A 23,982-nucleotide genomic window follows, 5' to 3' on the forward strand; every position below is an offset into this window, starting at 1 on the left:
AGAAAAACGTCATGAATCAGCTTCCGTTTATTAACTCTAAAATTTCGGTATTCAATTGCCAAAAATTTTGTGCCTCATGAAAAGAAATATAAAAGTAAACGTTTGATGTTCAGGTCGAGTATAAATGACGGTCACCCCTTAAAGCCAACACACAATAATAGTACTATTACTCAGAAATTCCACAGAATATTTTCTAGATACAAAAATGGAATAGTTGGGCTGGAATTTACTTTTATTATTTCAAGAAAATGAAATAAAATAATAATTTTACGAAAAATATCTAAAGGATTTAAATGGATATTTAAATATATTCAAAATTTTGTAAAGGATGTTTTTGGTGGTATCTCTCTCTCTGACCTAAGCTTATTTTTATTTTATTTATTAAGGCATACACAACAGGTTACAATCAATGTAAACAGTGACCTTAAATCGTGTGCACACAACATGACAAACATATGAAAACAAAAAAAATGTATACTATGTGGAACCCCACATAGTATACATTTTTTTTACGTACTAGTAGTACGTAGTTCTTCCCGGCTTCTTCAGGCGTTGAGCGTTGGAGCCCAGGGTCCTTTCCTACTTTTTCGTCTCCACCTCGCAGGGTCGTCGACATTCCTAGTTGACAGACCATTGACACGCATATCATCCTTAACCTATCCTTAAAAATTTTAGGTGGGATCATCTCTATCTATTCCACATTATACGGTGAAATCACAGACGCAAATATAAGGGGTTCCTCAGAAACCTTAAGAAAAACTTTGCATAAATCATAACCGACCTTGATTTATATATTCAACAGTTAGCAAATACGACTTTATGCTTCTTACAACAAGATACACAATCAAAAATCAGTGTCTTGTGAGTTGATTGGCAAAGTGGGGAGACAAGTGAAAAACAAAGTCATCTGCGGGAGTAATATTTCGCGCGAAAATCAAAAGTATTTTTGTTGCGTAAATGAAATCACTTTTGGCAGTAATCGGCTAAAGACAGCGAGAACAGCTGGAGGACACAAGGCGGGAAGTCTTTGCCCAGCAGTGGGAAACGCAAGTTACAAAAATAGATTTCAGCATTTCAATTTTGAATGTCTATTGTCTGTAGCATGGTCATTATACCGATTGCTACACTTGGGATCCCAGGTTCAACCCCGGTCAGGACAATATGAATATTTAAATGGTCCTGATTGACCTGGGTCTTGGATATTTAACTATATATGTATGAATAGTAAAGCATTATAAAATATAGTATATCGTTCAGTTAGTATTCCATGACACAAGTCTCAAACTTACTTTTGGGGCTAACTCAACCAGTGCGATTTATCTAAATACGTGTAATGAAATTAATACCAAAATTTTAATTTTCTTGTCATCATTATCAGAAAGAGTACTTACTCATCGCGCTCAGTCTTAACATTTTAACCAACACAGTGAAAACATCTGAATCAAGACTCTAACGCCATACACATAAGATATAAAACGGAAAACTATAAATAGAAGACAAGTGGGGAGGAAAGAAGCTTTCAACGCACGCGCAGGCAGTGTAGCTAAGGCCGTTGCGCATACTCAGACGGTTTTAACGGTGTTTCGAATACCGAATATAGAACTGTCAGAAGTGAAAGTGCCAGGATGTTGTGAATAAAAACACGTGCCAAGTGTCGTACTGTTATATGTGTTTAAATATGTTGAGATTTTCTAAACAAGGTATGTATGAGCCTATCACAAAATCTGTCGTGATTTAACTTTGTGACGTAGTAATAACATTGACTTGAACCGTCACAGTCAATGGTTGTAGAAACTCAGGAGTCACGGCAGTAAATTGGTAATAAGTAATCTCATGATAAGATTGGATGCGTGTGTTTGTTTCTTAATTACGAAAAATCCACTGAACGGATTTCAGTGAAATTTGGTACAGGGATATACACCTATAACCTGAAATTGCACATATTATTATGACACTTCATATTCAGAAATTCTAACGAGAGTGAATTCTCAGGGCGCAGATAATTGTCAATTAGATAGATAGATAATTCGTATCTATAAAAACAAGATATCTTAAAAACAATTTCATAAAGGGAAAACCATGAAATCAATTTTTGACGTTCTGGTGAAAACGCTGCGTTATTTTTGCTACCATTTAACAAATATTAACAAACCTGTGAAAAAAAAAGTAAATTAATCTACAACTTAAAAATAAATTTACTCAATCAACTGAGTTAAAAATGCAATTAAATATTACTTAAGAACGAGTTCGGCAGTTTAAAAGTGATCAAGATAAAACTTAAGTAAAAAAAACGCGCGTTTACTAAACGCGGAAGCGTTGAGTTTCGAAGGTTAAATAAGCACAGACTGCGGGAATCTCAAGAGTTGCTGTATCGAAGGTTATGACATGACCTTAAATGTCAAAAAACTTTTATGCCAGCACCACACTGTCGCCGAACTACGAACACACGCCGATGCGAATGCGTGAACATTGCGTATTTAGTATGAGTGATTTTATTTACCGCATTGAGAATCCAGCAATGTATACCGAATCGCCCAAAGTTTGACTGTTCGACGACAGTGTGGAGAAGGCATTAAAGGGTGTCCAATTATACGCCTAAGTGTTATGAAACTTGTTTTCTTTTTTAAATTAATCTTTCCGTCCCACTGCTGGGCAAAGGTCTCCCCCAACGACTTCTAAACCGTTCTATCCGATTCCAAATCCAACCATTTCTATATTGCTTTTATTTTTAGCAATGTTCATATTTCATAATACTGAAATTTATTGGTAGTTAAGATTCAGAACATGTAATTATTCTATTTTTAATGTTGACGAAAAAAAATATTAATGGGACAGATTATATACCGTATTCTTTCAAGTGGGTGGGAAGGTCGACAGATACGTAAATATCTGTCATAGTTTATACAAATTGCACTAGATGGCGACTGGCGATGAATACCTAAAATACCTCACAAAAGTAATGCCTTTTGAAGTATGGTTTTTCTAAATGTATGACTTCAATATTAGGTAAGATTTAATTATAAAGGGTCAAAAAAAAGTTAAATATTTTTTTTATTTAATAAAAACTTATCCATGATGAATGTATCGTTACTAATATCGACCTATTAAATTAAAAACGTTTTTCATAGATATATTGATTTATCACACAATTTATAAACAAAACTACTTTGATTAAATGTCATAATTTATTGTACAAAATCGATTTACAATTTTGACCGGATATTCAAAAAAGATAGGATTATTGCGTACATTACATTGTAATCAATGTTGAGAACCTATATCAAATTTTATTCGAGTGGCTTTTCTTATTCGGTAAGTTGTCCAGATAAAAATTTATTCGGCCAGAAATATCTCCCTTAAATGTTATAAAAATCGCAGGGGCGCAAAATCGTGATTGGTTAGTCATTCCGGCTAAACCTAGGTGGAGCCAGTCTCAGATGGTTACGTCTAATATAGATTGTTTGACCTTGCTAGCTGTGCGTGAATCCTGTTCATCAATTAACTTGCCGACCTGACCAAGTCCCCATTCACGGATTCCTATGATAATGCTTCAAGTACGGGTTGCATGCAAATTATCACATTATGCAATAGTCCTGGACGACGATGGAGATATCACTAGTTCTTACATGTCTTGCTTTAGATTATAATGTGACAAAAATACACACACAACACTTTTATATGTGACAACAAAAGTTATAATTGAATTATGAAATATAATTGAATTGCTTGCATCAAATTTAATACTAGGTAGGTACTTTATTTTATTTTTGTATGATAAAAGAATATACAAAGCAAATTAATTAAATTAAAAACTGTTTCAGGAATAAGTGTATTTTTATTAATAAGGCTTCGCTCATATAAATAAAACCATAAGAAATTATACATCTAAAAATCTTCCTCAAGAATTATACAATCTATTTGTAAATACCGTACAAAAATCCGTCCTGTAATTTTTGAGTTTATCGCGTTCATACATGTATGTATTAAGTTATAATGAAACTAAAGGATTTTTCTGACATACGAATATATTAAACAAAAAACATTTTAATATCACATGTTTTTTTATATATAAAATACTGGCTGTTTTTCGTAGCTTCGTCCGCAGCAAAACGTCACTCAAAACTTAACCCCCATTTCTGGTCTCTAAGAGTTGAAATTTGGAAAAATTTGAAATTAGCTAATATTTGAACTATACAAAATTTCCTCAAAAGTTAAATGAAAGCGTGACAAACAGACAGAATTTCGCCTTTATATTATTAGAATGGGGAAACGGATTTTACATTATTTATCTGTTTATCTACACGTCATCCGCAAACCCATTCACACAGATTTCTATGATAATTCTCTCAAGTCCTGGTTGCATGGAAATTATCAGATTACCCATGCTCCTGGAGTATAAAGAAGTCACTCGAACACGCTAAGCGCCTTCACGATTCCGCATAAACGAGGTACTTAGTTGCTGCAATATATACGAAAAGTATCTTTCATAAAATGTAATGCATATAGATTTTCTCTTAACGACTCTCTCAAGTCAATGCTACGTGAAAATACTAATTTACCGCTGGAAAATAAATTGTAATAACTTTTTATTAAATTAAAAAAATAATAGGATGGATGAATTCCACAGTTCCATTCCACATCGAAGAGTACATATTGGATTGTTTTACAATAATTCCTTTAGCCTTCCTCAGCCATGAGGGATAGGAACCATTTCTATAAACAATGAAGGGACCGTACCTTACTCACGAAATATTAAATAAAATCAACAAATTTGTAAAAAAATATATCATAATACTAAAGATAGACCAAAAGGTTGCCTTTAAAGAAACTGCTTGAATGATAAAGGCCGCCTTTCAGAAATTTAATACAATTAAATAAATATATAAGGACAAATCACACAGATTAAGTTAGCCCCAATATAAGTTCGAGACTTGTGTTATGGGATTATTGTTAGTTTATTACTCAACGATACTATATATAACAAATACATATATGGATAAACATCCAAGACCCGGGCCAATCAAAAAAAGATCATTTTCCATCCTGACCCGACCGGGGATCAAACCCGGGACCTCACGGTTTAGAGGCAAGCACTTTACCACTGCGCCACCGAGGTCGTCAAAATTATCAAGTTTCTGTGTGTTTTTATTATGTGCAATAATTAGACGATAAATTAATATTCAGATTTTCGTCATCGTCACTATACATGAAACAAAATACAAAGGCAGGATGCAAATTTCGTGCAGATCATCACTGTCACTACATAGTATAAAACAAAGTCGCTTGCCGCTGTCTATCCGTATCTTATATCTAATCTACGCAACGGATTAATATGCGGGTTTTTTTAATAGATAGTGTGCTTTTTGAGGAAGGTTTAGGTGTATAATTTATTATGGTTTTACCCGAACGAAGCCGGGGCCAGCCGCTAGATAAAACTAGCGGCTGGTCCCGGCTTCGCTCGGGTAATTTATTAAATGTGTTTGCTTCTACGCCCCGTACTGGCAAAGCTAACGTAAACATCTCTTTAAAATATATATGGCCCCAACGTAAATTCTCTTTTAAAACGTTCCTGCTACTGTGTACAAAGGGATGTCATATGTTGATATGGTAACAACTGTAATACCATTTGGATTATGATTACACGAAATAACAGTTAGCAACTATATTTTAAGCCGATATACAGCCATACAACTGTAAAATTTAATAGAACGCAACACTAATTGACTTATCACTAAGTAAAAACTTAATTAGAGTAATGTATGCAGTAATAATCGCTGTACGTGTGAATCTAATATGGTTTTAGCTAGCACTAGACTGTGTGAGATAACCGTTATCTTTTGTCTTCTTGTTAAGCAAATTTTGACAGCTTCACAAGAATCAGTCTGTGTAACTGAAAAGAAACATTATTAAAATTAGGGGTAACCTATACCTAGTTAAATTTTAATGTAAACTTTGACATTATGCCGCAACACAGTTTTTTACCTAGTGCGGAGGGTAGCCGTCATTATCTAGCTGTTACCAATCGCAAATAACTAAGTTATTGTTTTAACATGCCATAAAATGGAACATGGAAGTTGATTGTTTGAACAAATAAAGATTTTTATTTATTTTATTATATTTAACCTACTCAAAAATGCAAAATACATCATTTTATCTACAAGACGGCGGCGCATTACATTGTGGCGTGTATTACCGTCCTAGAATAGGACCACTACCGTGGATGTCGTACGAGGCGACTGAGGGACACACAGCCTTCGAAACTAATAGACAAAAATATAATTCCCAATGACTGGACCTCAAGTAAACAAGAACCCTGCTAAACAAGAACACTGAAATCCGTTTACATAGCCTTTTGTTAGATGGTTGTGAGTATATGCTAAGAAGGCAGTTCACCTTGATACACGGCTAGGTCCCATACCATCCAACTTGGTCACGTGTCGCATTGTTTTGTCGTTTACTTGTAAAGGAAACTGTTGGGCGAACTTCTAATATTATAAATGCGAAAGTTTGTGAGGATATGTGTATGTATGTTTGTTACTCTTTCGCGCAAACTCTACTGAACCGATTGTTATGAACATGGTCTTAATATGACTTGGAATAATAGGTGCTTTTTATCCCGAAATGCCCACGGGAGCGAAGCCCCGGGGCGCAGCTAGATGTACACACCTACAATGTACAGCTACAATGTACACCTATAATGTACAGTCTGACTCTATCGTCGGAGTAATCATTTCGCGGGTGCCCCGAAGATCGCTTAAAATTTTGAAAATTGGGCTGAGTCCTGCTTGACTGCTGCTTTCGCGATAAGTCCGTTTTGTGGGTTCCTTTTTTTATTTCAATAATAATTAAATAAATAAATAAGAAAACAATAGTTTTCTAATTTTCTTTGGTGCAATTACTGTATTTTATACATCAAGATTATTCTGATGATAGTCTCATAGATCCTTCGTACACAAATCTCGGTTTTTATGAGCGTCAAAACTTTGCGCAGTAAGTTATACCTACTTGTGTTACAGCACATTTGAAGAAGTTCTAAATTATGTTGTAAATTTCATAATTCATCTTTTGTATGTGTAATTTACCATGCAGTTCGAAAAACAGGTCTTGTTGATTATTTTATCCTTAATACAGGATCTAATGAAATAAATTTATTTTATCCTCTGAACACATTCTCAATGAACTTACCTGAATATTAGGGGTTAATAAACGATCGCAAATAATAACATATAACGTCTGGAAACTTTCAAATTATTTAGAGAACATTTTCGAGACACAAAATTTTGATATAATCTACAATGTTATTGTTCTCTACAGATTGAACAAATATAATATTTTCCAACTAATATAACAAATGCCAAAGGTTGTATGTTCTTTACTTAATTACGGGACAGATTTTAATGAAATTGTGACTTTGATTGGCATTTTTAACTTTTTTAAATTTTTTCAATTCTTGGCGCTCGGTATTTTTGTCAAATGCTTTAATGAAAATATGGAAAAAAACTAATTTTCCCAGACAAAGGACTCAATCTTTTCCCTCCCTAAGCGCCTATATTTTAAATTTCAATGATAACGTTAGAGTCGTTTTCGTAATCACGAGTAAGAGTGGGTTGCACCATTCAACTTTGACGTTAACATTAACCTGAGCTCAAATCGCAACGTTGGCGGCGCGCAGGTTAGAGTCATCGTCAAAGTTGACTGGTGCTCCTTAATAGTATCATCATCATAGTCGTATTCCTCATGGCTGAGGGTCGTGGTTATTACGTGGAATGAAACACACACAACAACTTTCTTGGCATTAGATAAAATGAGTGGCTCGCCATTGCCTTCTCCATTTCACACACAAGTTAATAATAATCAACCAGTGTGCAGGTTTCCTCACGATGTTTTCCTTCACCGGAATCAAGTGGTGGTCGATGAAAACTACTATACTATACATGAGTCAGATTGGTATACAAACTCATGTGGCACGAGTAGGATTCGAACCAAATGAGTTTGTATGCCTTAATAATACTATTAAGGTATATACAGGATAAAGTAAAACTCACCTACTACCACACTAGTATAGATAAAGTAGAATAAAAGTAAAGGATAAAGTATATAGTACAGAAATAGAAAGAGCTTACAAGTACCTACATATATCTATAAACTATGTAAGTGGGAAAGGGTCAAAAAGAAGAATCGCCGCTGATTCAAAATAACAACTCATAATTTTGAAAAAAATGTCGGGTGCCTCTTTGGGTATAATAGCAATGTATTAACAGTTAACTATAGATAAGTTATTGACCATGCGAGACACGAGAAATCGTGTATGTGGGATCATTGGAAACCGATTATCATTATTAACTACTATACATACATATACAGTCTTCTCCTGTGACCTCTATGTAAAGGTAATAGTGATGTATTTGCAACGAATTTGCAATGGTCGATGTGTTGTTGACTGTACGATTACGACCATCATATATCTACGGCATTCATCTGTCATTATGTTTAATGTTTCTACGAGTGATAATAAATTAATTATACTAATTTTGTACAACTAATAACATCATTAACGTGATAGATGCGTCGATCTTAGACTGATGGATAGAATTAATAATACAAGACATAATTTTGATAAAAGAGAGAAAAATAAAGATACTGTATCAGAAACAAATCAAATAAGTAAATAGTTTGCACTATATATTTTACATATTTTTTAAAAGAAACAAATTTTAATATATATGTTATCTGTTTACCGCAGCTTCGCCCGCGACTGTGTAAATGTACCGTGTAAAATTGTCATACTTTATTAAAAAGTAGCCTATTTTTAAGTCGATTCTTCATATCAAATTGAATTCTAGTTGATTCAGCGGTTTCGGTATGATAGACGGACTTAAGCACTTATAATATTTGTGTGGACGTGATTTTTTCACCTCATTATTATTTTCAAAAATAAGTTAATGTATAACAAATCCATTTATAAATAGATGCTTCAGTATTTTCAAAAAACATAATTTCTTGCTTGTAACAGTGGGGTATGTTGATTAGTTAAGAGTACGTACTAATTTCTAATGAAAATATTGTACGTCAGCGTAAAACGTAAAGAGATGAATTAATTCAGCCGAACTGGTACAGTCTCGAAAGCTCAGTGGTCAAGAGCACTGTCCCGGATGGGCTGGGCTGGTTCAATTACCGCTCGATTCCAGAATTTTTTCATCTCATTATTAATTACAAAAATATGTTAAAAATGTGTGATGCATGTGTGACATGTATAACAAATCCATTTAAATGGACGTGATTTGTTACTTTTGGTAGTAAAGCAATGAAACCTTATTTTGGAATCATGCGTATTTTACTTTATTAGTCACAAAATGACTACACAAATCATATCAGTACTGAATGAAAATATATTATGCTTTATTATAAACCTAAATGTGTATATCAGTGGTTCTTGGTTTTTTTTTTTTATTGGAAGTTAAACTACGAACCCAAAGCTAGTGGGACTATGAGTCTGGTGGGACTTCATTGGTGGGCCCACGAGTCAAAAATATTATTTTCCTATATTTCCCATCCCGCATAATACAATTTCTTTGCGTTATTGGGTTCCTGTGAAATATTGGTTATTCAAACTCGCTCACGCAATCCGAATTTAGATACTCCTGCCAAGGAACATTACTTCTAATATGTGATACATACAAGAAAATACAGCTAGGTACTGTTGTAAACATATAACACATAACGCACGTAAAAATAAACCGTATGTCTTTATTTTCACGAATAAATGAATCTCACATCAGCACGTCAATAGTGATGCCTGTATATCTACAGTTCCACTATCGATAGTTTTGAAAACGATCGATAGTTTCATAATGAGCAAACTACTATTTATTTGTATCAAAACTTTATTTAACTGAATTACAAAAAAATATGTACAAATAACAGACCTAACACCAACCATAAGATCAAACAGAGACAGCAAGATGGTGGGATAAAGTGCATCTAATAAAATCTTGACGACCTCGGTGGCACAGTGGTAAAGTGCTTGCCTCATAACCGAGAGGTCCCGGGTTCGATCCCCGGTCGGGTCGTGATGGAAAATTATCTTTTTCTGATTGGTCCGGGTCTTGGATGTTTATCTATATATGTATTTGTTATAAAATATAGTATCGCTGAGTTGGGATACTCCCATAACACAAGTCTCGAACTTACTTTGGGGCTAGCTCAATCTGTGTGATTTGTCCTAGTATATTTATTTATTTATTTTAATAAATATATAAATCTTACTCCCTGATACAAATAAATAAACTGAAAAGGAATAGTATCGACGATGACACGCCTGCTAGCTATATAAGTAAGTCCTTTTCAAAAATATCGATAATTTCAATAATACCACTATTGCCTAACTATCGATAGACAATCTATTAATAATGACAAATCGATAGTGGTAATTGGTAATAAGGTCCAGTCGTTATTTGTGTCACAAATTCCTGTAAAAATATTGGATGTCATGAGGGTACTATATTAGGATTGCTCTACTTATAGGACCTTAACGTAAAAATAGTTATAATAATAATAATTGTCATTGTGTGACGTCCACGTGTAAAGGTACCTTAAGTTACCTATTTTTAGTTACGTATGCATATTTTTACAATCTGCTACTCAGAAACTGTTGAGAACAAAAATAAAAACATACATACAGAAGACTGTCGTTATAGTACACTAGCGGTTTCGTTTATTTTATTTATATAGTCTTCAAGTTTATAACAAAAAAGAACATTATGACGAAATTATTTTGCCAAACAAATACCCAACAAGAAATAGCTAAATATATCAATATTTAATGGCCAATAAACTTACATAGATAGAATTTTTTTATTCCCTATTGGAACCTCGAATGTTGTAGCTTGTAACCTTTTAATTACCGCGAGACCCGATTGGATTGCAATCCTATTGTTGTTCAATTGTTTATATACTTTCCACGTTTGTGTTACTTCATCAAGTTTTTCACTTATTCTGATAGACATACATTCTCTTCAAACCATTGTTACTTTTTACTGTTGAACCTTCAGTTCTCTAAATTCTTATCAAAAGCCAAGGTCACGACTTCGTGACTAACTCGGTGAAAGAGAAAATCAGGTTGGAACACCATTTATTGGTTTACGATAACCATCTTGCAGACAGTTAAATTTAACGAAACGTTTTATTGGCTCGTTGTCGTTTTGGTAACTATAGCTTGTCATGTCGGAATTACTCTCTCATGCTACATGTCTCTGTTTGCATTCGGATCTGTGACGCCCCGAAGTCGCTTTCAAATGTTTAAAATTTATATTTTAGACTTGTAGTAATGTAACTGTGAATGGTAACGGCTGAATGAAACGAAAAATCGTAATTTAGTATTAAAAAAAATTAAACCATTTCAAATATTTTTGTAATGTTCTTATTATTAAATTATATACTATCAACAGTTTATTATTATTCAATACTAAACAGTTGAATGATCTTTTAATATTAAGACACTTTAACTAGGCGTAATCTCAGACATAGATAACTCCACTAAAACATTAATGTGAAGTAAATTACATCCATTTGTTAGCTAAATAATATATTTTTTTGTGTTCTAAGTTCTGTATATTTAATGTAAAAAGAATGCAAGGATTTGCATAAGTTAATCATGGTGTGGTTGATAAAAATTACTTGCTCACTATTTTTATTTAATATATTCGCTCAGGTAAAACCTTCAAAAAAGCTATCTAGTCTAAAGGGTGTTAAAGGTTCTTTCGTTTTGTGTCCCTGTTAAGCTCACTCACCCCAAACGCATTGGGCCCGCGTGGTGGGTCATGGCCCATCCTTCTCCAGTGCCCTAATAGTGGGGACGTTACAATAGCTGTTAATAAATAATGGTGACTCAGATTAAAATATCGAATAAAACGATGTTTCAAATGTAATATTATACTGAGAGGAATATAAGCATGTATTACAATAAAGCAAAAGGTATATCTAGTTTCCCATTCAGATACACATGTTTTTAATTAGGTTATAGAGATACTCGTCAATAAATAGAAAACACTGTTTTATTCCAAACACGACCGAATTTAATCTCATAATTCAAACTGTTTTTGATTACACAGTGACTGCGTACGTTCCGTCCCACTTATTCTGTGCGGAACGCTAAAAACCTCTAGTTTTAGCCAGTGGTGTATCTAAGTAATCACATAAGCACGCACGTGGTGTAAATAAGAACAGGGGTCCCATTCATTTTAACGCACTTTCGCGGAAGGACGACTGAACTTCGTGTCTCGTCGAGCGTCCAAGAAATAATGTTAATAAAACAGTTATTATAATAAAATTCAAAGCCTTGCTTACACAGCTACAGCTGCACCGACTTTGAAAGAATGTTGTATACAAATAGTTAAACACCGGAGTTACTGTCCTAAGATACCAGAAATGGGAGTGAAAGTTCCTATGACAAACGCACCTAATATAGCAGCAACCGGCCGCAAGCAGAACTGAAAGAAACAGCTAGATTATAATACGTTGTTAATCCGCTCAGTGTACGATGAAAAAATAAGTCGTTGATCAGATTTTAAGGGCACCTTGACCTTTGGTGTCCCTGTACACGATACAATCTAGTCCTTATGCAGCTACGTTACTGGTTTTAACGTTTATGATAATTTGTAGAGAAATTAACTTTTAATTGCGTCGCTCGTAATGTTACAGTAATGGCAGCGTTTCATTCATGGTGACTTTGACTTTCACTCAATAAGTATAAACTCCAATGGTTCCATTATAATTGAGACAATTCGTCGGACATTTTTTTGTTTGAAATTTAATTGAAATTAATATGTAAAATTTAATTATTTCAAGAAAAATTTGGGAGGATGGAAACTGTAAATTCATCATCAGTCAAAAAGAGAAACTCCAATCGAAAAAGGGAAATTATGAATTTATTGAAACTTAGATTAAGTAAAAATAAGTTAGATAATATTATAATTCTCTTTAACAAAATGAAGCTATTTTGTAATCATAAATCATTAACAAAAAGGCTTTCTTCTGAAACCGATACAAGTTACAGGACAGGACATAAATTTTAAAAGAAAATGTGAGCAATGCTTAAATTGGTACCACACTCATCTCAGTAAATAAAACAAGTATGCCACTGCATTATAACTAGAAACATGATAAGTTTCTCTACTTTCATACACTACACCTAGGTACCCACTTTAGTGTAGTAAATGAATAAAGTAAATGAGTTAAAAATAAACAAACACGTTTAAATTGTACACACGTTTAGTTTGGATGACAACGCATTATTATATATATAACCCGATGGCGCACCTAGGAACGGCTCTAGACGTGGGAACTCATCAATGGTTTACATGATTATTTTGTTACATATTGAATTTAATAAGTTATCTCTGACAACAATAAAAACTTGTGTCAAAAATGTCATTTTTGTAAAAACTAATATTTTGGATTACATACCATATGAAGTTTATGTTCAATTTATAATCACAGTTTCACGCTATAATACCATACATATAATATTGCGTGAAATACATATATTGACCACAAACATTCATGTTTTAATTTCACTTCACACCTAGTTGTTTTGTAGGTTAATGATAAATCATTTAATACAAATTAAAAGCGTTACCAAAAATAAATTTACGCAGAAGGAAACAGTATTTTCTACGTTAGATATTCTTCTATGCTTTAATCACTAATAGATCCAGAAACCTATGGAGGTACTTATCAAGTTGAAATTCTTGGACCTACAGAAAACTAAAATTCTCAAGTGACAAACTCGTCGATCGCAAAGCTCCATCTTGGGGCCTCAAATTAATCAGGAGAAAACGTCTAAAAACTCGATTTACGCTATCGAAAAGAATCTGGGCGTCGATTCTGTCTCTCAATGGTTTCTCAATAGTAACGTTAAATTTATTATTCCAATGACTATTATCATGATTGAATTATTCCAATGACTATTATCATTACATATGTATGTGTTTAGCGTACTTTCTTTCACGCTGCAATAAACTATAGATAGAATAAATTTAAAGGCTTAAGGCTTGGGGACTTCTTAATTAAGTGAGTCTATAGCTTTCTTAAAATGTGACTAACCCATCAGCTCTCTTATTGGGTTGCTTGTGTCTATGTACTGTGATATTTTATTATCGTGCACGCTTAATCGTACACTATGCTTCCTATAAACTAGACAAAAAAAAACATTTTTTAGAAGATTTTCTTGTTGTCAGATATATACATGCAACGCGTGAAAAAAAGACCATGTCCGTCCATTGAGGAGTTCCCTCGTTGGAAGCCGATTCTGGGTGCGCCATTGGGTCAGGCTTATCTTAATAATGCTTGCTTAGTCATGAAAACTGAAGCAACGTGAAAAATTTTAACTCTATAGGACAAGCGATAGTAGTAGCGTGAAATTGCAAAGCTTACAGACAACGGAACATTAATTAAGCAAATCCATATCAGCTCGATTGAAAGACCATTGACACGAGATTCTGATGTAACGTTATCAAAATCGACACCCTGGTCAATTGAGTCTACTTGTACTGCGCGGACACGTGCGTTGCGCACTGGTCAGTGACTTCCACTAACGGTACTCCTACATGACCATCGCTTCATTGATTCTAGTATATTGATAGCATTCCAACTACTGGGATTATTCTGGCTCTATTGGTAGCTATAGAACAGTCATACTTAATGATAATGACCACAGAGATCAGAAACATGTTACCATGTTAACGTAGCGAGCAATGAAGGCTGCTGCTTCGACTTTTATTGTGGTACAGTTGTTTGGTTTCAAATTTTAAGTCTTGTGAATATGTTATCCATTATTAACGGTGCTCCGCTCAATGTGATCGTCCAAATATGCAATAGTAAAATTTAAACAAATTTCACGCTTGCAATATTAGTAGCATTTTACTTTTAGGTATTTACTGCTTCTCAATCTTCGTATTATATTCTCGGCGCTGAATTTCCATAAGCTGATTGATTTTAAAGAAATTGATTAGCCATAAAAGTATTATTAGTCATTCTTGGGTCGAAACCGGTTTCGAACAAAGATATATGTATATTTTTTCCTCCTTCTCGACGAATCGGCAGTTTCGAAGCGACCAAAGGGGACATTTCAAATTATTTGTATTTTTTTTTGTCTATTTGACTGGTGTTAGAATTTATTCTAGTCGCCTAAAAGTGTATGACATTATTTTTGCGAACATAGGCTTTGATGTAAGCCTAGAAGCAGTAGACACTTTCTCCAAATTAAAAACTAGAGATAGTAAACGTTATTTTATTGATATTGCATCACATCTATCTGTGCTCCCGTAGGTCCACCTAGGATAACAAAAGGGACTACGTTTGTATGAAAATACGGCCCTATGATTACCTCTTAAGTGTAGGTACAGAATTTCTATTATTTGATAAATGATTCGAATAACATCATATAATGAATTTATTGTTCTTTAATTTGAACTTCCCTACATCACTATTGTCGGTTTACTGGTAGAAAAGCTCAAGGCTTTTACTTCGCCGATATTTTTTTAAATGATCATTATATAAATGTTTAATAAATAGCGAATTCCTAATCTTTTCATAGAAAAATGTTCACAAAGAATGCCACAAGATCAATACAAATGTCAAGCATACTAGGAGAGTATCCACAGGTAGGAGATGTAAAAAACATTTGTTTTCGTTTGAAGATCATACCTATTACCAAAAAATCTTGTTTTGACTGTATTGTAATCATTCAATCTTGTGTTTTCCCCGATAACGCGTCAACCTGTTAATTTTCGAGCTTATTCATTTTCTTAGCCATTTTCAACCTTATGCGTATGAGATAAATGTTTTCGAACGTATGGAGTGGGGAATGACGTAGTAAGTTGCGTGAGAGCAGTCTGCCGTGAGATCCGGTGCGCGTGCGTCGTTTTGACACCATTTAGGAAAGTAATTTAAAAATATATTCTATTTAAATTTGAAAAATGTAGTGCAACAAGTGAACTGGATTTTGACTTACAAGTTTGAGTACGAGGTTAAAAAAAAGGTCTGTAAATTTTTTTTTTTGAATAATTAAATTGGGCTTTTATTTTTTGCCATGGCGATACATTTGATCAGGCTCATCAATAAACTTTCTAAGTTAATTAATGAATGGGCACTGCATTTGTACTATGTTGTCTGTCTGTCAACACTTTCTCTAACGTTGCATTCGTTGCGTCATAACTTTCAAATTCTCCAATACTGTTTTCGTGTTTGATTTTGGTTTTAGCAAAGAATTTTTCTGTGCTTAACACTTTCATTGCCAGGTGGCCGGTTGTCGATGACTGCTGACAATGGTTTTATATTGTGTCTAATAGTGAAAACGTTATATTTGGTGAAATTAGTAAATGTAATAAAGGGAGCGGAACTAGATATCAAATGCGAATCAATTCCATTTTGCACTGTTATTTAAACTGAAAATAAAAGATGATGAATTCGTTTAGGTACCTAGTTAAATTGACGAGCCACTTACTCACATAATGATTAATAATAATGATGATTTAACATTAAGTAAAAATGGACAACGGACTCTTACTCAATCAAAATAGACCGTTATTAACAGGGATGGATTATTTGTAAATAAATGAAAATGTTTTCTAGAAACATAAACTATTTATGCCTAAATTTGTGATTATTTTACAAAAGAAACATCTATCTACGGGTTGAGCAGAAATATTTGGAAAACGTCAAAAAATATATGGAAAATGGTTAGTTCTTTTTACGCGCGATAGACGCGCTGTCCATTTTCCATAAATGTTTGTCGATGGCGATACTATTACGTGCTCGCAAAAACTTATGCTATTACATTACACTGTAATGATTTACACTATAATGATAATTAGATAATTATCATTTTTAAATAAATTTCATAAATATAATAATAAATTTCATTTTTTTCAATTATCATTATTTCATGCTGATTACAGAGATCTGTAATCAGCATGAAAATAAAATTTCAATGGAATCATGAGCGAAGCAACTAATAAAATAATGAATCATAAACTCTATTTTCGATGACAAATGGTGCAAGAATGTCTTCTATCAAACTGTACCTATACAAGCTATTTAATATTTTCTTACCTTAATAATAAACTTTGCTTTTGGGTGGTAGGCAACAGAGTTCGAAGAAGAAAACTTTTACATCAATAAGTTCATCTGTTATCGAGTTTTATATTAATGACAAAAATGTTATGGTACACGCAAGACGCTAATGTCTTTTGCGTGTAATTAACCCACAGGCTGGTAGTATAAAAGCATTGGCAAAAAATACTTAAAGCAAACGCCAACGTATTTATGAATTTGAGTCCATCGGACCTATGATACATACTGTAATAATTAGTGTAGGTTGAATGCTGTCCTTTAATCGACTAAAGACTGCTACGCATTCCTAATTAACAATTATTAATAACATATAGGTATGGAATGACGTCACGTTGCATTAAATGTATCAATAATGACCCAATGGCTTCGTTAGTCGAAGTAAATATGATATGTCGTAGTATGATAATAACAGTAGCTGTGATTATATTAATCTTTCCAACAATTAATTTATAACTATCTGTAATTATTTTGTTTAGTTTTATTTTCCACTAGCTGCGCTCCGGGATTTCGCTTCGAGTTTGAAATTCTTGAAAGTTTAATTATGCGACATTTATCCGTATGACAAAAATCTAATCAAATTATGCCTAAGACCTAATATATTCCAAAATCAATTATGCGAAAACAAGGGAACCCGGTACAAGTTATAGGCCAAGTTATAACCATTGTTAGTCCAAACTCTACTTATCTAGAAAATATACTTGAATAGGTACTTCCGTAAGGAACGTCAATATTATTGTAGCAATGCGAACAAGTTTAAATAGTGAATATATAATAAAGAAATATTATACTAGCCTCTCCAATTAATCAATCTCAAGCATTTTCAAGGGGCTTTCATATTCTCAAGGAAAGTCGACTCACTAGGTATAATGTTGTATTGAGAAAATTTTCTACTGAATAGAAACACGTGAAGAGTTTATTAGCCACGCATTTATTCGCATCGCAACAGCAGGTTTACATTAACAGTGTTCCATTATAATTTAAACTAGCGACCCGACTCAGCTTCACACTAGTTCTCTTAACCGGAATAGATTTATCTAAATAACAGTGAAAACTGCAACAAAATCGAATGCGTGGTTTATAAGAAGAAAGCCCACGCTATCGCCAAGGTCGGACAGGTGCCGACGTGAGTGCATAGGAACATTGCATACTTTGTATTAGTGCTTTTATTTGCGGCAATGAAGAACCAGCAGTGTACACCAAGTTGAACAAAGGAGAATAAAAACTTCGACTCAATTCACCTGAGCTGTATCACCTGGGTGATATGAATCAGAGTTGAAATGAGGACACTCCAATTCAATTCTCAAATTTAGTGCACCTTGTTGATTTTATCCACGTGCACACAGTGGATTAAACCCTACAATTTAGTGTTATTATTTATTGTCAAAATAGAAACACATAACAGAAAATGTGATATGAATATATTCTGTTTAATTAATAAAAGATTTTAAGCGTTAGAGCCGAACTCGACTACTATTCTGTGCTAACTGAATGTAAGTTTCGAACAATCAATATAATTTCATTTGTCACGTTACGAAATTCTATTGGTTTAGATAGATATAGAGAATTGGGTTGTTCGAAACTTGGCTTCATTTACCATAGCATAGCACAGCTCCTGTCGAGTCCGGCGCTTATAGTAAAACAACTCAGTGATTGATACTTTACGGTGTACGGTTTTTGCGGATGTAGAAGAGGAAATAATATCAAGGCTAATACAACGTAATGCTTAATTCATGTTTATAAAACAAGAATTTCAATTTGTATTTTGAAGATTTTGTCCAAGTTGTAATAAAATTATAAAATACTTCTTTGACTAAACTCTCTTCATTCTATTTTAATCATTGGTTACTCTGTTTTATCGAAAATCTAAAGGGGTTATTATAAAATTCTATTAGGTCAATTTTATAAATCCGATCATGATTAAAAATATTTTTTTCAAATCAAATCAAATCATTTTTATTTGCTTAAATAGGGTAGGTAATACAACATACACATAGTGGTTTAGAACAGGCCTATTTAGCCGTTGTCAACTGCATGCAAATGTTAATAATAGCATGTTAAAATAAATAAATATATTAGGAACAAATCACACAGATTGAACTAGCCTCGAAGTAAGTTCGAGATTTGTGTTATGCGATAATAACTCAACGGTACTATATTTTATAACAAATACATATATAGATAAACATCCAAGACCCGGATCAATTAGAAAAAGATCATTTTCCATCATGATCCTACCGGGGATCGAACCCAGGACCTCTCGGTTCAGTGGCAAGAACTTTACCACTGCGCCACCGAGGCCGTCAAAAATGTTTTAAATAACGTCACTTACAATCTACATTTCGTTTATATGGAAGTCAAATTACGTAGCGTAGGTACTTAAATGATTTTATGATTGATTCTCACGGTATAAACACTTAGCTATTATTTACATAATTAACTTGGTCATTGTTCTATCATTTATGAGGCCCCCTTACTCAGACATGTGTATGGGCGGTCAGAACATTGGAGGAGATAGATACAAGAGCTATCTCCTATTTATGTATTGATTTAATTTATTGCACAAAGATACAATTATTAATTAGTACAATAGACGGAGTTAATGCTGAAAGCATTATACAGTCCAAATAGTAATATTAAAAACAAATTACGTAGGTAAATATTTAAATACGTTACATACCCACCTACAACGAAACATGTATTATGATTGTTTAGTGATACAGTCATGTAATTATATACATATTACACTATAGAGTCGTAAACGTCAGTATTTTATCGATATTTGCATGTAAAAATGTACAGTAAATTTTATTAAGCAACCCAAATCTTTTGCAAATTCTACCTATATTAATATTAGTATTAATTCTACCTATATTAATATTACCATTGTATAAAAGATTTATGCGTGAATTGTCGGCTGGTTAATCGCAGCCAATATTTTAATAGGGAAATAACATTTATTTTTTATCTGTGGGAATGGGAATGAAAGAGCGATATAATAAATACTGTTAACGATGAACTGGATTGGTTTCCGTTCACATATAAATAATAACAAATTGAGGAAATATGTCAGTGAAATAAATTTATGTTAATGTTAATTGTCATTTTGTATATAGATACAATAAAATACAATACAATAATCCTTTTGTTGTGCATAATTAAAATATGGATACAGTTATAATAAACATAAACTTAAATTTTATGCGTATTGAAATAGATAAGTACTTATTATTATCGATTTTATTGTTATTTTAACATTGAGTTTAGACTTATGTCAATGAGATTATTTACTAGCCGTGACTTTCTATGAGATTTTTAATGTATAAATTACTTATTTTGTAATAAATGTTATATTACATTCTTCTTCTTCATAGTCGTATTCCTCATGGCTGAGGGTCGTGATCATTACGTGGAATGAAAAACACATAACAACTTTCTTGGCATTATTAATGGAGTGGTTTGCTATTGCCTTCTCCATTTCACACACAAGTTAATAATAAACCAGTGTGCAAGTTTTCTCGCGATGTTTTCCTTCACCGGAAGCAAGTGGTGGTCGATGAAAAGTACTATACATGAGCCAGATTGGTATACAAACTCATGTGGCACGAGTAAGATTCGAACCTGGGACCTGGCTTTCGATCCACTGGCGGGCGTCTTAACCAAATAACCATTACACCACCACCGCTTCATATTACATTACAAAATTAAAAATAATACCGAGAGAATCTTGACATAAAATGAATATAAAGCAGACATCTAGGTACAGATTTTGATGTCAACAACCTCTTAAGTTAGAGAAGTTATAATGACTCATACCGTCGCGATTCGGCTAAATGTTGCCCACATATATTTACATCACATATTGTCACGTTTTCATGTTGTTTACTAAGGATGAAATTCGAAATGACTTCTCAGTTTGAATATTTTAAAAGTTATTTAAGTACTTTTTAAATATTCTTGTTTTGTTGAAATGTCAAAAACAATATGTGGAATTTTTCTGACGATGATGTCGGAATTTCGTCACCATTTCGGAGTCAAAATGCATTCTTAGCATAATTGATGAGAAATAAAAGTATTAAATCACGTGATTAATAAAATTGATTAAAAGTTATTTATAATGGTGTCTAAAACCTACCTTTTTCTATTATGATTGAGAAGACAGAAGACGAAACAGAAAAAAGAAACAAGCAAAAATTAAAAAAAAAAAAAAACAAAAAAGAACCCTTTAGTTGAGCCATTTAATTTTATACCCATATTGTATTGAAAAAAAAAATGCTTTTCACCAAGTCCAATGGCATTTCACAGCCGCCATTTTTATTTTTTTAACGTCACCTCAACGCAAAAAGCAATACCCTTTGCAGTCGGGTAATTAATATACGACGAAAAACGTACGTACGCACGATGTCACATACCCCGCCAGTTTGATATCTAGTTTTAAATGGTTTTGCTCAATCAAAGGATTCTCTGAAATAGAACTTCAAAGTTGAAGAGACGTGGGATGTTGTGCGCATAGTTTGTGAACCAATCAGATGCATTGTCCCCTGTAGAAAGTACTATAATAAAATATGAAAGTTAATATAAAAATAGTTTAGACAACGCGGTCGAATTAAAATTAATTTCATAAACGAATTTAAAATGAGCCTCTAGTGTTTGTTAGGTACTGAATGTAGGGGAGTTTGTTACAGTCTTCGGATTTTTGGTTTTTGCCCAGCGGATGATAGTGGGATGATTATAAATTGTATATTTTTCAATAAACGACTTGGTCCAAGGACAAGGACAAGTGAACACTGAGAAGAAGTGAACATTGAAATTATATCGTTATTCAAAAAAAGAACTTGAAATAGCAAATATCATTTAATTCTTATATTAATCAATATAATGAGTTTTCCATCGCTCCCAACGCACAAATAGGCTAATACTCCTAGCCGGACATCAAACGGCTTTAATAGCAAAATTCCTGCTTTAATACCTGAAGTCCAATATGAGTAGCGTTAGCAATAGAAAAAGGCTATAAAGTATGTAATAAATGAGCAATTACCTGCTTGGAGAAAGCCGTCGTGTCGCTGTTTGTGATCAAGTGGTACACGTCCCCGGCTATTTTAACTATTGTTCTGATTGGCGCATGCATCGCCCATTATATGTTAGCTGTGGAGAAATTTTTCAATGGGTTGCACCATTCAATTTATCAAAGTTGACTGGTGCAACCCATTATTAATTAATTGATTGATGAATTAACTAAATGAAATGATAAATTTAATGAACACAGCATTCCGCGTTGTAATGAAGTGTTTCGACTGTATGATAGTGGTAGTATAGTAGTGGGCGTATTTTAGACAACAATTAAAAGTGAAGATCTTAATTCTCGTATTATCGCTATTTTATTACATATTTCTAGACGGAAAACGAGGTTGAAAGTGCACAACTTGATTTTTAATTTGCGTAAGATCCGTTTGCGTAATCTTTGACTTGGAACGGTTCTTACGTTACCGCCGCATCGAGATCCGGGAACCGGGTAATACGACCTCTTCATTTTGCTAGATAAAAAATGATCTTACTCAGATTGAGCTGGGTCTTGGATTGTTTTATTGGCACAGAATTTTTTTTTGCTCTTTCCATCTCTCTCTATCCTCAACCAATAAGATGTTTTATTTGCCTACTGAAATATATTGTTTTTTTTTGTTACAGATATAGCAGAATAGGCAGTGCGCTAAGTGTATAGTGTTCACTATATCATTGTGTAATTAGTCTGAACTATGAAGCTATATAAAGTGAAGTGAACAGTGAGTTTCTCGAATGAAGTGAAGTGATGCCGACGCCGTGTAGTATAATATCGCTAAGTGACGTAACAATATCACAAAGTGACGTAACAATATCACAAAGTGACGCAAAATCACAAATGAAGCGGCATAGACCACGGACATTACCCAAAACGGCAGTGCCAATGCAATGATGATATTTTCAAAAGTCATTTGGATTTTTCTTTCGGGATGTTTGATTCTAGGTAAGTGGTAATTATTTTCAACATATATTTTTTGGTTTATTTATGTGTCCCATTCCCAAAGGGGAGGCGAGCAGTATGATTAGTAGCAGAATATGTAAATACTAAATAATAAATTAAAATCATTTACTTCTTTCAGATTTCACTTCATAGATTATCTAAATTGAAAATTTAAATTGATTTGTTATACATGTCACACATAAATACAAGAGCACTGTCCCGGATGGACAGGGGCGTGGGTTCAATTCCCGCGCGATTCCAGATATTTTTCATCTCAATTATTAATTTCAAAATTTAAATTTAAATTAATATAAATTCGCTGCATCCACCCTATCCAGGACTCCACCCTTCCCTTAGTCGATATATCGTTTTTTTTTTCTCAATTTTGTCTCCCCGTTATTAGACGGCGTTAGATTTTACAAGCTAGCTAGATTTGAAACTTAAATAAAATAAATAAAAACAAGCATTTAAAAACGTTGTTGTTGACGGTGGAGCAGCCAATCATTACATTAAAAAAATACATTTATTTTAATAACAATAATTTTTTAACTTTAAAATTATTTTAGTTTACAAGAGACAATAGACGCAGAAAATAGAAATTACATGAAGGTAACGTTCTAATAGATTTATCCACATCAATACCCACTACTGGACTTTATTTGATATATTACAACTTGTCAATAAAGTTCCATCTTTGTCTGACCTTTTGTTACTGGTTATGAATAACGTACCTATCATTGAATGTACGAAAATAACTAAGTTCGGCTATTCGTGTTAAATATTAAAGTAACGAACTAACTTGAAGCGTTGGTGGATGCGCGCCTGTGGATCGAAAGGTCCCAGGTTCGAATCCT

At 33.3% G+C, this 23,982-nt stretch overlaps 1 protein-coding gene across 5 annotated transcripts in view; it reads left to right on the top strand.

The window, feature by feature from the left end:
- The first annotated feature begins 1,536 nt into the window (after positions 1-1,536).
- The window catches only part of Cad96Ca (Cadherin 96Ca), a 46,392-nt gene continuing 23,946 nt past the window's right edge, over positions 1,537-23,982 (top strand). For 2 of the 5 annotated variants that reach the window (XM_053747670.2, XM_053747672.2), the window contains exons 1-2: positions 1,537-1,700; positions 22,816-23,131. In XM_053747670.2, coding sequence (XP_053603645.1) covers positions 23,077-23,131 — 55 coding nt within the window. In that variant the 5' untranslated portion in view covers positions 1,537-1,700; positions 22,816-23,076. Of the gene's footprint in view, positions 1,701-15,885; positions 16,040-22,815; positions 23,132-23,982 lie in introns of those variants that run through there. The other 3 variants (XM_053747669.2, XM_053747671.2, XR_008404831.2) reach the window with 2 other exon arrangements.

Source organism: Plodia interpunctella, chromosome 7 (assembly GCF_027563975.2).
Source record: "Plodia interpunctella isolate USDA-ARS_2022_Savannah chromosome 7, ilPloInte3.2, whole genome shotgun sequence".
NCBI classification, from domain to species: domain Eukaryota; kingdom Metazoa; phylum Arthropoda; class Insecta; order Lepidoptera; family Pyralidae; genus Plodia; species Plodia interpunctella.